The sequence below is a fragment of the Hemitrygon akajei genome, chromosome 6 (genome assembly GCF_048418815.1).
Source record: "Hemitrygon akajei chromosome 6, sHemAka1.3, whole genome shotgun sequence".
Classification (NCBI taxonomy): Eukaryota; Metazoa; Chordata; class Chondrichthyes; order Myliobatiformes; family Dasyatidae; genus Hemitrygon; species Hemitrygon akajei.
The window spans coordinates 10,142,187-10,156,556 of NC_133129.1; the positions used below are offsets into that span (position 1 = coordinate 10,142,187).

The 14,370-nt window shown below is 51.2% G+C and overlaps 1 protein-coding gene across 2 annotated transcripts in view; it reads right to left on the reverse strand.

Annotated features, from left to right (window-relative positions):
• The window catches only part of capslb (calcyphosine-like b), a 28,865-nt gene that overhangs the window by 12,881 nt on the left and 1,614 nt on the right, over nt 1-14,370 (reverse strand). For both annotated transcript variants that reach the window (XM_073047851.1, XM_073047850.1), the window contains exons 2-3: nt 13,953-14,143; nt 2,989-3,166 (exon numbers count right to left, since the gene is read on the reverse strand). In XM_073047851.1, the coding sequence (XP_072903952.1) occupies nt 2,989-3,166; nt 13,953-14,089 (315 nt within the window). In that variant the 5' untranslated portion in view covers nt 14,090-14,143. The remainder of the gene's footprint in view (nt 1-2,988; nt 3,167-13,952; nt 14,144-14,370) is intronic.

The window sequence follows — 14,370 nt, forward strand, 5'->3', positions numbered from 1 at the left end:
TCCTACACTAGACTGAAAGAACAACAAATGATTTCAGAATCAGATTTAATATCGCTGTCATCTGTTCTGAAACTTGTTGTTTTGCAGCAACAGTACATTGTCTGTAATAACAAAAAACTATAAAATTATAATGAGGAATATGGTATAAGTAAAAATATTAAATTATATAAGAAATGCAAAAGGGGAGAGAGAAAAAAAAGTGAGATAGTGTTCATAGGTTCATTGGCCATTCAAAAATCTGATGGTGGAGGAGAAGAAGCTTTTCCTGAAACATTGAGTATGTGTCTTCAGGCTCCTTTACTTCCTTGATGGTAGCAATGAGATGAGATTCCCTCAATTAGAAGGAATACTTGGGTCACTAGATTGTGAAAAAGGGAACGTGTAGTGTTTCATCTCCTGTGGTTGTATGTGGAGGTCCTGTGGAAAGGGAAGAGTGGGAGTGGATGGAAGAGCAGGCAAGGGAGTCACAGAGCAAATGTCTGTCAGAATGTTGCTAAAGTGACTGGAGGAACACCATGAGGGAACCTAGGAAGGATCTGTTGGTGCAGAGAGCAAGGGGAATCCTATCCTTGTTCTGTCAGGGAAGTGTGGGAAATGAACGGACACAATTATTCTTCCTGTCAGTTATTTTTTTTTATTTTGAGATACAGCATAGTTAAAGGCCCCTCCGGCCCAACGAGTCCGTGCCACCCAATTACACAGATGCGACCAATTAACCTACTAACCCATAAATCCTTGGAATGTGGGAGGATACCGGAGCACCCGGAAGAAACCACACAAACACAGGCAGTAGCGGGAATCAAACCCAGGGTAAGGGAATCCCAAGTAGAGGAAATTGGAAGCACTGGAGTGGAGGGAGGAGCAGGTGGGTTTGAAGGCCACGATGAGTTTGCAGGTGCAGAGGAACTGGAGAAAGATGCGACTGAAAAGAAACTGGATAATACTGTAAGACATAGGAACAGAATTGGGCTATTAAGCCCATCAAGTCTGTTCCACCATTTCATCATAACTGATCCATTTCCCTCTCAGCCCCAACCTCCTGCCTTCTCACTGTAACCCTTCATGCCCTGAATAATCAACAGTCTATCAGTTTCTGCCTTAAGTATACCAAATGACTTGGCCTCCAAAGCTGCCTGTGGCAATACATTCCACAGATTCACCACGCTCTAGCGAAAGAAATTCTTCTTCATCTCCATTCTGGTACCAGAGGACTGGGGGGAGGCGAATGTTGTCCCCTTGTTCAAAAAAGGTAGTAGGGATAGTCTGGGTAATTATAAACCAGTGAGCCTTACGTCTGTGGTGGGAATGCTGTTGGAAAAGATTCTTAGAGATGGGATCTATGGGCATTTAGAGAATCATGGTCTGATCAGGGACAGTCAGCATGGCTTTGTGAAGGGCAGATCGTGTCTAACAAGCCTGATAGAGTTCTTTGAGGAGGTGACCAGGCATATAGATGAGGGTAGTGCAGTGGATGTGATCTACATGGATTTTAGTAAGGCATTTGATAAGGTTCCACACAGTAGGCTTATTCAGAAAGTCAGAAGGCATGGGATCCAGGGAAGTTTGACCAGGTGGATTCAGAATTGGCTTGCCTGCAGAAAGCAGAGGGTCGTGGTGGAGGCAATACATTCGGATTGGAGGGTTGTGACTAGTGGTGACCCATAAGGAACAGTTCTGGGACCCCTACTTTTTATGATTTTTATTAACGAACTGGATGTGGGTTTGACAAGCTTGCAGATGACACAAACGTTGGTGGTGTTGTAGATAGTGTAGAGGATTGTCAAAGATTGCAGAGAGACATTGATAGGATGCAGAAGTGGGCTGAGAAGTGGCAGATGGAGTTCAACCCGGAGAAGTGTGAGGTGGTACACTTTGGAAGGACAAACTCCAAGGCAGAGTACAAAGTAAATGGCAGGATACTTGGTAGTGTGGAGGAGCAGAGGGATCTGGGGGTACATGTCCACAGATCCCTGAAAGTTGCCCCACAGGCAGATAGGGTAGTTAAGAAAAATTAGGGGGTGTTAGCTTTCATAAGTCGAGGGATAGAGTTTAAGAGACGCGATGTAATGATGCAGCTCTATAAAACTCTAGTTAGGCCACACTTGGAGTACTGTGTCCAGTTCTGGTTGCTTCACTATAGGAAGGATGTGGAAGCATTGGAAAGGGTACAGAGGAGATTTACCAGGATGCTGCCTGGTTTAGAGAGTATGCATTATGATCAGAGATTAAGGGAGCTAGGGCTTTACTCTTTGGAGAGAAGGAGGATGAGAGGAGACATGATAGAGGTATACAAGATATTAAGAGGAATAGATAGAGTGGATAGCCAGCGCCTCTTCCCCAGGGCACCACTGCTCAGTACAAGAGGACATGGCTTTAAGGTAAGGGGAGGGAAGTTCAAGGGGGATATTAGAGGAAGGTTTTTCACTCAGAGAGTGGTTGGTGCGTGGAATGTACTGCCTGAGTCAGTGGTGGAGGCAGATACACTAGTGAAGTTTAAGAGACTACTATACAGGTATATGGAGGAATTTAAGGTGGGGGAATATATGGGAGGCAGGGTTTAAGGGTTGGCACAACATTGTGGGCCGAAGGGCCTGTACTGTGCTGTGTTCGATGTTCTATGTTCAAAATTGACTTTCCTCTACTCTGAAGCTGTGCCCTCTGGTCCTAGAATCCCCCACTGTAGGAAATACCTTCTCCACATCAATTCTATCAAATTCTTTTAACATACAATGGGTTTCAATGAGATCCCCCTCATTATTCTCAATTCCACGGAATACAGGCCTACAGCCATCAATCAGTCCTCATATGGTAATGCCATGGATAATCTGGCCTGGTGGTTCAGAGCAGAAAAGGAAGGTTGATTGGGTGGTCTCTGTGGCAAAGAGCCATATTAAAGGCAGGTGTTCTGTAGGCTGTGGTTGAAGGCAATCTACTCTAACTGTGCTCTGTCTCCTGCCGTTGATCAATTACTCGGTGTCTGACACTCACCCGTAATGTACTGAGGAACTCGTCATAGTCAATTGTTCCACTTGAATCCTTATCAAAGTGTTTGAAGGCAGCTTCCACGTCCTCCTTCTCCAACAGAACACCATAATCATTCAGACCCTTCACAAACTCCTTAAAATCGAGGCTCCGGTTTCTGTCATCGTCCATGATGCGGAACACCCTACATCACACAAGCAGAAACATGCTGGTGACGGCCAAGCAGAATCATAGGTACCATCATGGCACTGAAGAAAATCTGTATCTCATCAACACAAGAAATTCTGCAGATACTGGAAATCCAGAGCAAAACACTGGAGGAACTCAGCAGGTCAGGCAGCTTCTATGGAAGTGAATAAACAGTGGATGTTTTGGCCAAGACTTTATCAGGACTAGAAAGGAAGGGGAAGGTGCCAGGAAAAGAATATCGGGGAGGGGAAGGACTGCCCAAAACATCAACTGTACTCTTTTCCATAGATGCTACCTGGCTTGCTGGGTTCCTCCAGAATTTTGTGTGTGTTGCTTAAGGGGAAGGAGGACAAGCTAGAAGGTGATAGGTGAAGCCAGATAGGGGAGATGAAGTAAGAAGCTGGGAGGTGATAAGTGAAAAAGGTACAGGGCTGGAGAAGAAGGAATCTGATAGGAGAGGAGAGTGAACCATGGAGGAGGGTCCACAGAGGGAGGTGTTGGGCTGGTGAGGACCAGACTGGGGATTTGAAGAAGAGGTTCAGGAGGAGTGCTACCTAGATGGAATCTGAGGTGGCTCCTCCATGTGGCAGTAGAGGAGGCCATAACCAAAATGCTGGAATGGGAATGGGGATTAAAATATTGGCCACTGTGAAATTCTGCATTTTGTGAATGGATCCATGCCACCTCTGCAGCAGCAGTCTAGTCCCCAGCTGGCACTTTCTCCCGCTTCACACCCGTTTCCAGTGGCTGACTCACAACTTCACCCGGAGACATTGGGTAGTCAGTAACAAAGTTCACCATCAGCAAAATGAGTGACAGGCTGGGGACACGGGGCAAATGAGACTGTGCATCGACACAGTGGCATGGTAGAGTACCGGTCACAGCTGTGCAGCTAAGCACAGCTCAAATGCCATACTTATGTTTGCTAATGACACAACCCATGCTTTCTTCTCACTGCTGCCATCGGGATGAAGGTACAGAAGTCTCAGCAGCAGGTTCACGAACAGTTATTATCCCTCAACCATCAGGCTCTTAAATCAGAGGTGAAAAACTCACTCCATCAATAAACAGTTGCCACAAACAATCGACTGACTTTCAAGCAACACACACAAAATGCTGGTGTAACACAGCAGGCCAGGCAGCATCTATAGGGAGAAGCACTGTCGACGTTTCAGGCCGAGATCCTTCGTCAGGACTAACCGAAAGGAAAGATAGTAAGAGATTTGAAAGTAGTGGGGGGAGGGGGGAATGCGAAATGATAGGAGAAGACCAGAGGGGGTGGGATGAAGCTAAGAGCTGGAAAGGTGATTGGCGAAAGTGATACAGAGCTGGAGAAGGGAAAGGATCATGGGACGGGAGGCCTCGGGAGAAAGAAAGGGGGAGGGAGGGGAAGCACAAGAGAGAGATGGAGAACAGGCAAACAACTAAATATGTCAGGGATGGGGTAAGAAGGGGAGGAGGGGCATTAACGGAAGTTAGAGAGGTCAATGTTCATGCCATCAGATTGGATGCTACCCAGCCGGTATATAAGGTGTTGTTCCTCCAACCTGAGTTTGGATTCATTTTGACAGTAGAGGCGGCCACGGATAGACACATCAGAATGGGACGTGGAATTAAAATGTGTGGCCACTGGGAAATCCTGCTTTCTCTGGCGGACCGAGCGTAGGTGTTCAGTGAAACGGTCTCCCAGTCTGCGTCGTGTCTCACCAATATATAAAAGGCCACACCGGGAGCACCGGACACAGTATACCACACCAGCTGACTCACAGGTGAAGTGTCGCCTCACCTGGAAGGACTGTCTGGGGCCCTGAATGGTGGTGAGGGAGGAAGTGTAAGGGCAGGTGTAGCACTTGTTCCGCTAACAAAGATAAGTGCCAGGAGGGAGATTGGTGGGGAGGGATGGGGGGGGATGAATGGACAAGGGAGTTGCGTAGGGAGCGATCCCTGTGGAAAGCAGAAAGAACAGGGGAGGGAAAGATGTGCTTGGTAGTGGGATCCCGTTGGAGGTGGCAGAAGTTACGGAGAATTATATGTTGGACCTGGAGGCTGGTGGGGTGGTAGGTGAGGACAGGGGGAACCCTATCCAGAGTGGGGTTGCGGGCAGATGGGGTGAGGGAAGACGTGCGGGAAATGGGAGAGATGCGTTTGAGAGCAGAGTTGATGATGGAAGAAGGGAAGCCCCTTTATTTAAAAAAGGAAGACATCTCCTTCGTCCTGGAAAGAAAAGCCTCATCCTGAGAGCAGATGCGGCGGAGACGGAGGAATTGTGAGAAGGGGATAGCCTTTTTGCAAGAGACAGGGTGGGAAGAGGAATAGTCCAGGTAGCTATGAGAGTCTGTAGGCTTATAGTAGATATCAGAAGATAGGCCGTCTCCAGAGATGGAGACAGAAAGATCAAGAAAGGGGAGGGAGGTGTCGGAAATGGACCAGGTAAATTTGAGGGCAGGGTGAAAGTTGGAGGCAAAGTTAATGAAGTCAACAAGCTCAGCATGCCTGCAGGAGGCAGCACCAATGCAGTCGTCAATGTAGCGAAGGAAAAGAGGGGGACAGATACCCGTATAGGCTTGGAACATGGACTGTTCCACAAAGCCAACAAAAAGGCAGGCATAACTGGGACCCATACGGGTGCCCAAGGCTACACCCTTGGTTTGGAGGAAGTGGGAGGAGCCAAAGGAGAAATTATTGAGAGTAAGAACTAATTCCACTAGATGGAGGAGAGTGGTGGTAGAGGGGAATTGGTTAGGTCTGGAATCCAAAAAGAAGTGAAGAGCTTTGAGACCGTCCGGGTGGGGGATGGAGGTATATAGGGACTGGATGTCCATGGTGAAAATAAGGCGGTGGGGGCCAGGGAACTTAAAATCATTGAAAAAATTCAAAGCATGAGAAGTGTCATGAACATAGGTGGGAAGAGATTGAACAAGGGGGGATAAGACAGTGTCAAGGTATGCAGAAATGAGTTCGGTGGGGCAGGAGCAAGCTGAGACAATAGGTCTACCTGGACAGGCAGGTTTGTGGATCTTGGGTAGGAGGTAGAAACGGGAAGTGCGGGGTGTGGGAACTATGAGGTTGGTGGCAGTGGATGGGAGATCCCCAGAGCTGATAAGGTTGCTGTTGGTATAGGAGACAATAGCCTGGTGCTCCTTAGTGGGGTCATGATCAAGGGGTAAATAAGAGGAGGTATCAGAGAGTTGTCGCTGTGCCTCGGCCAGGTAGAGGTCAGTATGCCAGACAACAACAGCTCCCCCCTTATCAGCAGGTTTTATAGCGAGGTTGGGATCGGTGCGGAGGGAGAGCAGAGCGTTCTGGAGCGTTCATGGAGTTTAATGCTGATAAGTGTGAGGTGCTACATTTTGGTAGGAATAATCAAAATAGGACATAGATGGTAAATGGTAGGGCATTGAAGAATGCAGTAGAACAGAGTGATCTAGGAAAAATGGTGCATAGTTCCCTGAAGGTGGAATCTCATGTGGATAGGGTGGTGAAGAAAGCTTTTGGTATGCTGGCCTTTATAAATCAGAGCATTGAGTATAGGAGTTGGGATGTAATGTTAAAATTGTACAAGGCATTGCTAAGGCCGAATTTGGAGTATTGTGTACAGTTCTGGTCACCGAATTATAGGAAAGATATCAACAAAATAGAGAGAGTACAGAGAAGATTTACTAGAATGTTACCTGGGTTTCAGCACCTAAGTTACAGGGAGAGGCTGAACAAGTTAGGTCTTTATTCTTTGGAGTGTAGAAGGTTGAGGGGGGACTTGATAGAGGTATTTAAAATAATGAGGAGAATAGATCGCGTTGACGTGGATAGGCTTTTTCCATTGAGAGTCGGGGAGATTCAAACAAGAGGACATGAGTTGAGAGTTAGGGGGCAAAAGTTTAAGGGTAACACGAGGGGGAATTTCTTTACTCAGAGTGGTAGCTGTGTGGAACGAGCTTCCAGTAGAAGTGGTAGAGGCAGGTTTGGTATTGTCATTTAAAGTAAAATTGGATAGGTATATGGACAGGAAAGCAATGGAGGGTTATGGGCTGAGTGCAGGCTAGTGGGACTAGGTGAGTGTAAGCGTCAGCACGGACTAGAAGGGCCAAGTTGGCCTTTTTCCATGCTGTAATTATTATATGGTTATATGATTTGGATGATGGAGTTGATGGCTTTGTGGCCAAGTTAGCAGACAATATGAAAATAGCTAGAGGAGCAGGTAGTATTGAGGAAATAGCAAGGCTACAGAAGACTTACACAGATTCGACGAATGGGCAAAGAAGTGGCAGATGGAATACGGTGTTGGGAAATGTATGGTCGTACACAATGGTAGAAGAAATAAAGACTTTTTTCTAAATGGAAAGAAAATTCAAAAGTCAGAGGTACAAAGGAGTCCTTATGCAGGATACCTTAAAGGTTAATGTGCAGATTTAGTCAGTGGTGATGAAGGCAAATTTGTTTTGAGAGGACTGGAATATAAAAGCAAGGATGTAATGTTGAGTACTGGCGAGGTCTCACGGAGTATTGAGAGCAGTTTTGGGTCCCTTATCCAAGAAAGGGTGTGCTGACATTGCGAGGGTCCAAAGGAGGTTCACAAAAATAATTCCAGGATTGAAAGGCTTGTCATATGAATGATGAAAGGCCGAGATGCAGTGAATGTGGAAAGGATGTTTCCTACGGTGGGGTGAGCTTAGGCCCAGAGGACACAGCCTTAGAATAGAGGGATGACCATTTAGAATAAAGATGAGGGGGAATTTCTTTAGTCAGAGGATAGTGAATCTGGAATCATTGCCACAGATGCCTGTGGAGGCCAAGTGATCAGTATATTTAAGGCAAAGGTTGATAGATTCTTGATTTGTCTGGGTGTGAAGGGACACAAAGAAAACAGGAGACTGGGGCTGAGAGGAAAATGATGAAATGGTGGAGAGGACTCCATGGGCCAGTTGGCCTACTTCTGTTCCTATATCTTATGGTCTTATGGTTATAGTTTTTACTGTAATTGCCCATAAGAAAATTAATCTCAGGGTTGTATATGGTGACATATACATACTTTGACAATAAATTTACCTTGAACTTTGAACACTTTGCAGCACCAGCTGTAAGATCAGGATTCAATTCCCCTCGCTGTCTTTAAGGAGTTAGTACGTTCTGCCTGTAACCACGTGGGTTTCCTACAGGTGATCCAGTTTCCTCACAGATTCCAAGGGTCAGCGTTAGTGAGTCGTGGGCATCCTATGTTAGGATGTCATAAGCTTGTTATAGCCGGGGTGGTAATGGGGACAAACTCTCACTACCTATTAAGTTTGTCTCAAGTAGCCTCTGACAACCAAGTCCAGCTCCTGGCCTTCATGTGTGGCATAGCTACTAAGTCCTGCTGAACCGTTTCTACTGACGGGAGAAATGGCCAAGATGGGTGACTGGCACCTAAAAAACAGTTGCTTCAGGCAGATGGTGCACATCAGCCGTGGTTGGCAGCTCATCTAGGAGAAGGAAAACTCTGATCTCAATCCTCCACTACTCACTCATGAGGAAGGCTTCAGGAGTAAACCCCTACGGAAAATTCCAGAGCTGGAGTCCCTAAGGTGGTCCTATGTTGAGTATAATGCTGACTGGCGCCGACTCCTGTGACGCTGCTAGGACCAAACTGTATCGCTGCTGTTCCTTTGGGTTATCAGATGCATGGAGAGGGGGAGCCAACTTGCTCTCCATATCATACCACTCAGGCTTGCGTATCGAGACAGCTAGGACGCAACATCCATAGTCTAGCCTGACCGATGGAGTCCTCAGACTCACATGGCAACCCAGCCTGCACAATGCTCACTGATCTGATTTTTGTACAATCAACCCCTGTGACAGGTAAAGCTAATCTCTTTACCTTTCTAGCTGTGAATAACTCATGAATGCTTGGTGCTGAGGTGTGGCAATTGCACAAACTGAATGACTATGAAGCCATTAGTCACTATGACAATGTTGTTTACACACAAGCACGGTGAGCTTCTACACACTGGGCTAGGAGACAGGTTGGTGACAGAAACTGGAAAGTAATAATCTCCCACCTCGACTAGGGACAAACACTCCCCCACCTGCACCAGGGACGAACACTCCCCTCACTCACACTGAGACAAACACTCCCCCACCTGCACCAGGGACGAACACTCCCCCACTCACACTGGGACAAACACTCCCCCACCTGCACCAGGGACGAACACTCCCCTCACTCACACTGGGATGAACACTCCCCCACTCACACTGAGACAAACACTCCCTCACTCACACTGGGACAAACACTCCCCCACCTGCACCAGGGACAAACACTCCCCTCACTCACACTGGGACAAACACTCCCCCACCTGCACCAGGGACGAACACTCCCCTCACTCACACTGAGACAAACACTCCCCCACTCACACTGAGACAAACACTCCCCTCACTCACACTGGGGACAAACACTCCCCCACCTGCACCAGGGACGAACACTCCCCCACTCACACTGGGATGAACACTCCCTCACTCACACCGGGGACAAACACTCCCCTCACTCACACTGGGACAAACACTCCCCCACCTGCACCAGGGATGAACACTCCCCTCACTCACACTGAGACAAACACTCCCCCACTCACACTGGGACAAACACTCCCCTCACTCACACTGGGGACAAACACTCCCCCACCTGCACCAGGGATGAACACTCTCCTCACTCACACTGGGACGAACACTCTCCCACTCACACTAGGGACAAACACTCCCCCACCTGCACCAGGGACGAACACTCCCCTCACTCACACTGGGGACAAACACTCCCTCACTCACACTGGGACGAACACTCCCCCACTCACACTAGGGACAAACACTCCCCCACCTGCACCAGGGACGAACACTCCCCCACTCACACTGGGGACAAACACTCCCCCACTCACACTGGGACGAACACTCTCCCACTCACACTAGGGACAAACACTCCCCCACCTGCACCAGGGACGAACACTCCCCTCACTCACACTGGGACGAACACTCTCCCACTCACACTAGGGACAAACACTCCCCCACCTGCACCAGGGACGAACACTCCCCTCACTCACACTGAGACAAACACTCCCCCACTCACACTGGGATGAACACTCCCTCACTCACACCGGGGACGAACACTCCCCCACTCACACCGGGACAAACACTCCCTCACTCACACCGGGACAAACATCCCCCCACTCACACCAGGGACAAACACTCCCCTCACTCACACTGGGGACAAACACTCCCCTCACTCACACCGGGGACGAACACTCCCCCACTCACACTGGGACAAACATCCCCCCACTCACACTGGGGACGAACACTCCCCCACTCACACCGGGGACAAACACTCCCCCACTCACACTGGGACGAACACTCCCCTCACTCACACCGGGACGAACACTCCCCCACTCACACTGGGACGAACACTCCCCTCACTCACACCGGGACGAACACTCCCTCACTCACACTGGGACAAACACTCCCCCACTCAAACTGGGACAAACACTCCCCCACTCACACTGGGGACAAACACTCCCCTCACTCACACAGGGGACGAACACTCCCCCACTCACACTGGGACGAACACTCCCCGCACTCACACCGGGGACGAACACTCCCCGCACACACACCGGGGACGAACACTCCCCCACTCACACCGGGGACGAACACTCCCCCACTCACACTGGGACGAACACTCCACTCACTCACACTGGGACAAACACTCCCCCACCTACACCCATACCAGGGACAAACACTCCCCCACTCACACTGGGGACAAACACTCCCCCACTCACACTGGGACAAACACTCCCCCACTCACACTGGGGACGAACACTCCCCTCACTCTCACCGGGGACGAACACTCCCCCACTCACACCGGGGACGAACACTCCCCTCACTCACACCGGGGACGAACACTCCCCCACTCACACTGCGACGAACACTCCCCTCACTCACACCGGGGACGAACACTCCCCCACCTACACCCATACCAGGGACAAACACTCCCCCACTCACACTGGGGACAAACACTCCCCCACTCACACTGGGACAAACACTCCCCCACTCACACTGGGGACAAACACTCCCCCACTCACACTGGGACAAACACTCCCCTCACTCACACCGGGAACGAACACTCCCCCACTCACACCGGGGACGAACACTCCCCTCACTCACACCGGGGACGAACACTCCCCCACTCACACTGGGGACGAACACTCCCTCACTCACACCGGGACAAACACTCCCCCACTCACACCGGGACGAACACTCCCCCACTCACACCGGGGACGAACACTCCCCCACTCACACTGGGATGAACACTCCACTCACTCACACTGGGAGGAACCCTCCCCCCACTCACACTGGGGACCAACACTCCCTCACTCACACCGGGGACGAACACTCCCCTCACACACACTGGGGACGAACACTCCCCCACTCACACCGGGAACGAACACTCCCCCACTCACACCGGGGACGAACACTCCCCTCACTCACACCGGGGACGAACACTCCCCCACTCACACCGGGGATGAACACTCCCCCACTCACACTGCGACGAACACTCCCCTCACTCACACCGGGGACGAACACTCCCCCACCTACACCCATACCAGGGACAAACACTCCCCCACTCACACTGGGGACAAACACTCCCCCACTCACACTGGGACAAACACTCCCCCACTCACACCGGGGACGAACACTCCCCTCACTCACACCGGGAACGAACACTCCCCCACTCACACCGGGACAAACACTCCCCCACCCACACCGGGGACGAACACTCCCCCACTCACACTGGGATGAACACTCCACTCACTCACACTGGGAGGAACCCTCCCCCCACTCACACCGGGGACCAACACTCCCTCACACACACCGGGGACGAACACTCCCCTCACACACACCGGGGACGAACACTCCCCCACTCACACCGGGAACGAACACTCCCCCACTCACACCGGGGACGAACACTCCCCTCACTCACACCGGGGACGAACACTCCCCCACTCACACCGGGGACGAACACTCCCCCACCTACACCCATACCAGGGACGAACACTCCCCCACTCACACTGGGGACAAACACTCCCCCACTCACACTGGGACGAACACTCCCCCACTCACACCGGGGACGAACACTCCCCTCACTCACACCGGGGACGAACACTCCCCCACTCACACCGGGGACGAACACTCCCCTCACTCACACCGGGAACGAACACTCCCCCACTCACACCGGGGACGAACACTCCCCTCACTCACACCGGGGACGAACACTCCCCCACTCACACTGGGGACGAACACTCCCTCACTCACACCGGGACGAACACTCCCCCACTCACACCGGGACGAACACTCCCCCACTCACACCGGGGACGAACACTCCCCCACTCACACTGGGATGAACACTCCACTCACTCACACTGGGAGGAACCCTCCCCCCACTCACACTGGAAGGAACCCTCCCCCCACTCACACAGGGACGAACACTCCCCCACTCACACCGGGAGGAACACTCCCCCACTCACACCGGGACGAACACTCCCCCACTCACACTGGGAGGAACCCTCCCCCCACTCACACTGGGACGAACACTCCCCCACTCACACCGGGGACGAACACTCCCCTCACTCACACCGGGGACAAACACTCCCTCACTCACACTGGGACGAACACTCCCCCACTCACACTGGGACGAACACTCCCCCCACTCACACTGGGACGAACACTCCCCCACTCACACTGGGACGAACACTCCCCTCACTCACACCGGGGACAAACACTCCCCCACCTACACCAGGGACAAACACTCCCCCACTCACACTGGGGACGAACACTCCCCCACCTACACCGGGGACGAACACTCCCTCACTCACACTGGGACAAACACTCCCCCACTCACACTGGGACGAACACTCCCCCACTCACACCGGGGACGAACACTCCCCTCACTCACACTGGGGACAAACACTCCCCCACTCACACTGAGACAAACACTCCCCTCACTCACACCGGGGACGAACACTCCCCCACTCACACCGGGGACGAACACTCCCCTCACTCACACTGGGGACAAACACTCCCCCACCTACACCAGGGACAAACACTCCCCCACTCACACTGGGACAAACACTCCCCCACCTACACCAGGGACAAACACTCCCCCACTCACACTGGGGGAAAACTCTTCCTCATCCATGCCTGGGGGCAAATACTGCTCTCACCCAAACCAGGGGCAAACACCCTCTCACCCTCACTGGGGACAAACACTACCCACACTCACACCAGGGGCAAGCACTCCCCTCACCCACACTGTGTGCAGGCAAACACTCCCTTCACCCACAGCTGGGGCAAACACTCCCCTTACCCATACTTCCACAAACATTCCCTCATAAACACCGGGGAGGGTAAACACACCCTACCCATATCAGGGGCAAGCACTCCCCTTTTCCATGCTGGGTAAACATTCCCCTCCCCCAAACTGGGGGCAAACACTACCTCAGACAAATTCTCCATTACCCACACATGGGCAAATAACCCAACCTAGTATGGGGGGAGGGGGAACTCTTCCAAACACATGGCACTATCAAATACCTCTCCCCACCACCACCAGACAAATAGTATCACCAACATGGATTTCTGATATCAAAGGGTTGACAAAGACTCTGCACATCAGGTGAGATGTCACATTTCCCGGCAGGTTTGCCATGGACTAGGTGGGCCGAAAGTACTCTATGTGTAACTTGCCCCACAGTGATCAGACTCCCCGCCTTTACCTGCCCAGCCCTTTGATTCCGGCAGAACCCCGGGACAGGCACTGTAGCCGTAACTTCTCAATCGGGTCCGTGCTCTGCTGCAACTTCTTCTTGGCGTTCATCGCCATTTCACGGTCATGTCTGGCAGTTCCCGCCATCTCCTCACAGCGTATTCACAGTCAATTCGTCCCAGGACTCTCTCCGGTGTGCTGCTGAACAGAACGGCAACAAAACCTGTCGGAAATGGCCAAGTCTGGCAGTGGAGCTGGTCACAAGGCCCACACCATTGAATGAGGACCACAGGATATTGAGACAGTGCTCAGAACCACGTTGCACTGCAGCAGAATGCTCCCGAGCTTCCACCTCAACTTCCCTCAACTGAGCCCATCTTGTAAATCTGTCCATAAAGAAAACCTTAGGCACCCTCAATCTGTAAGGA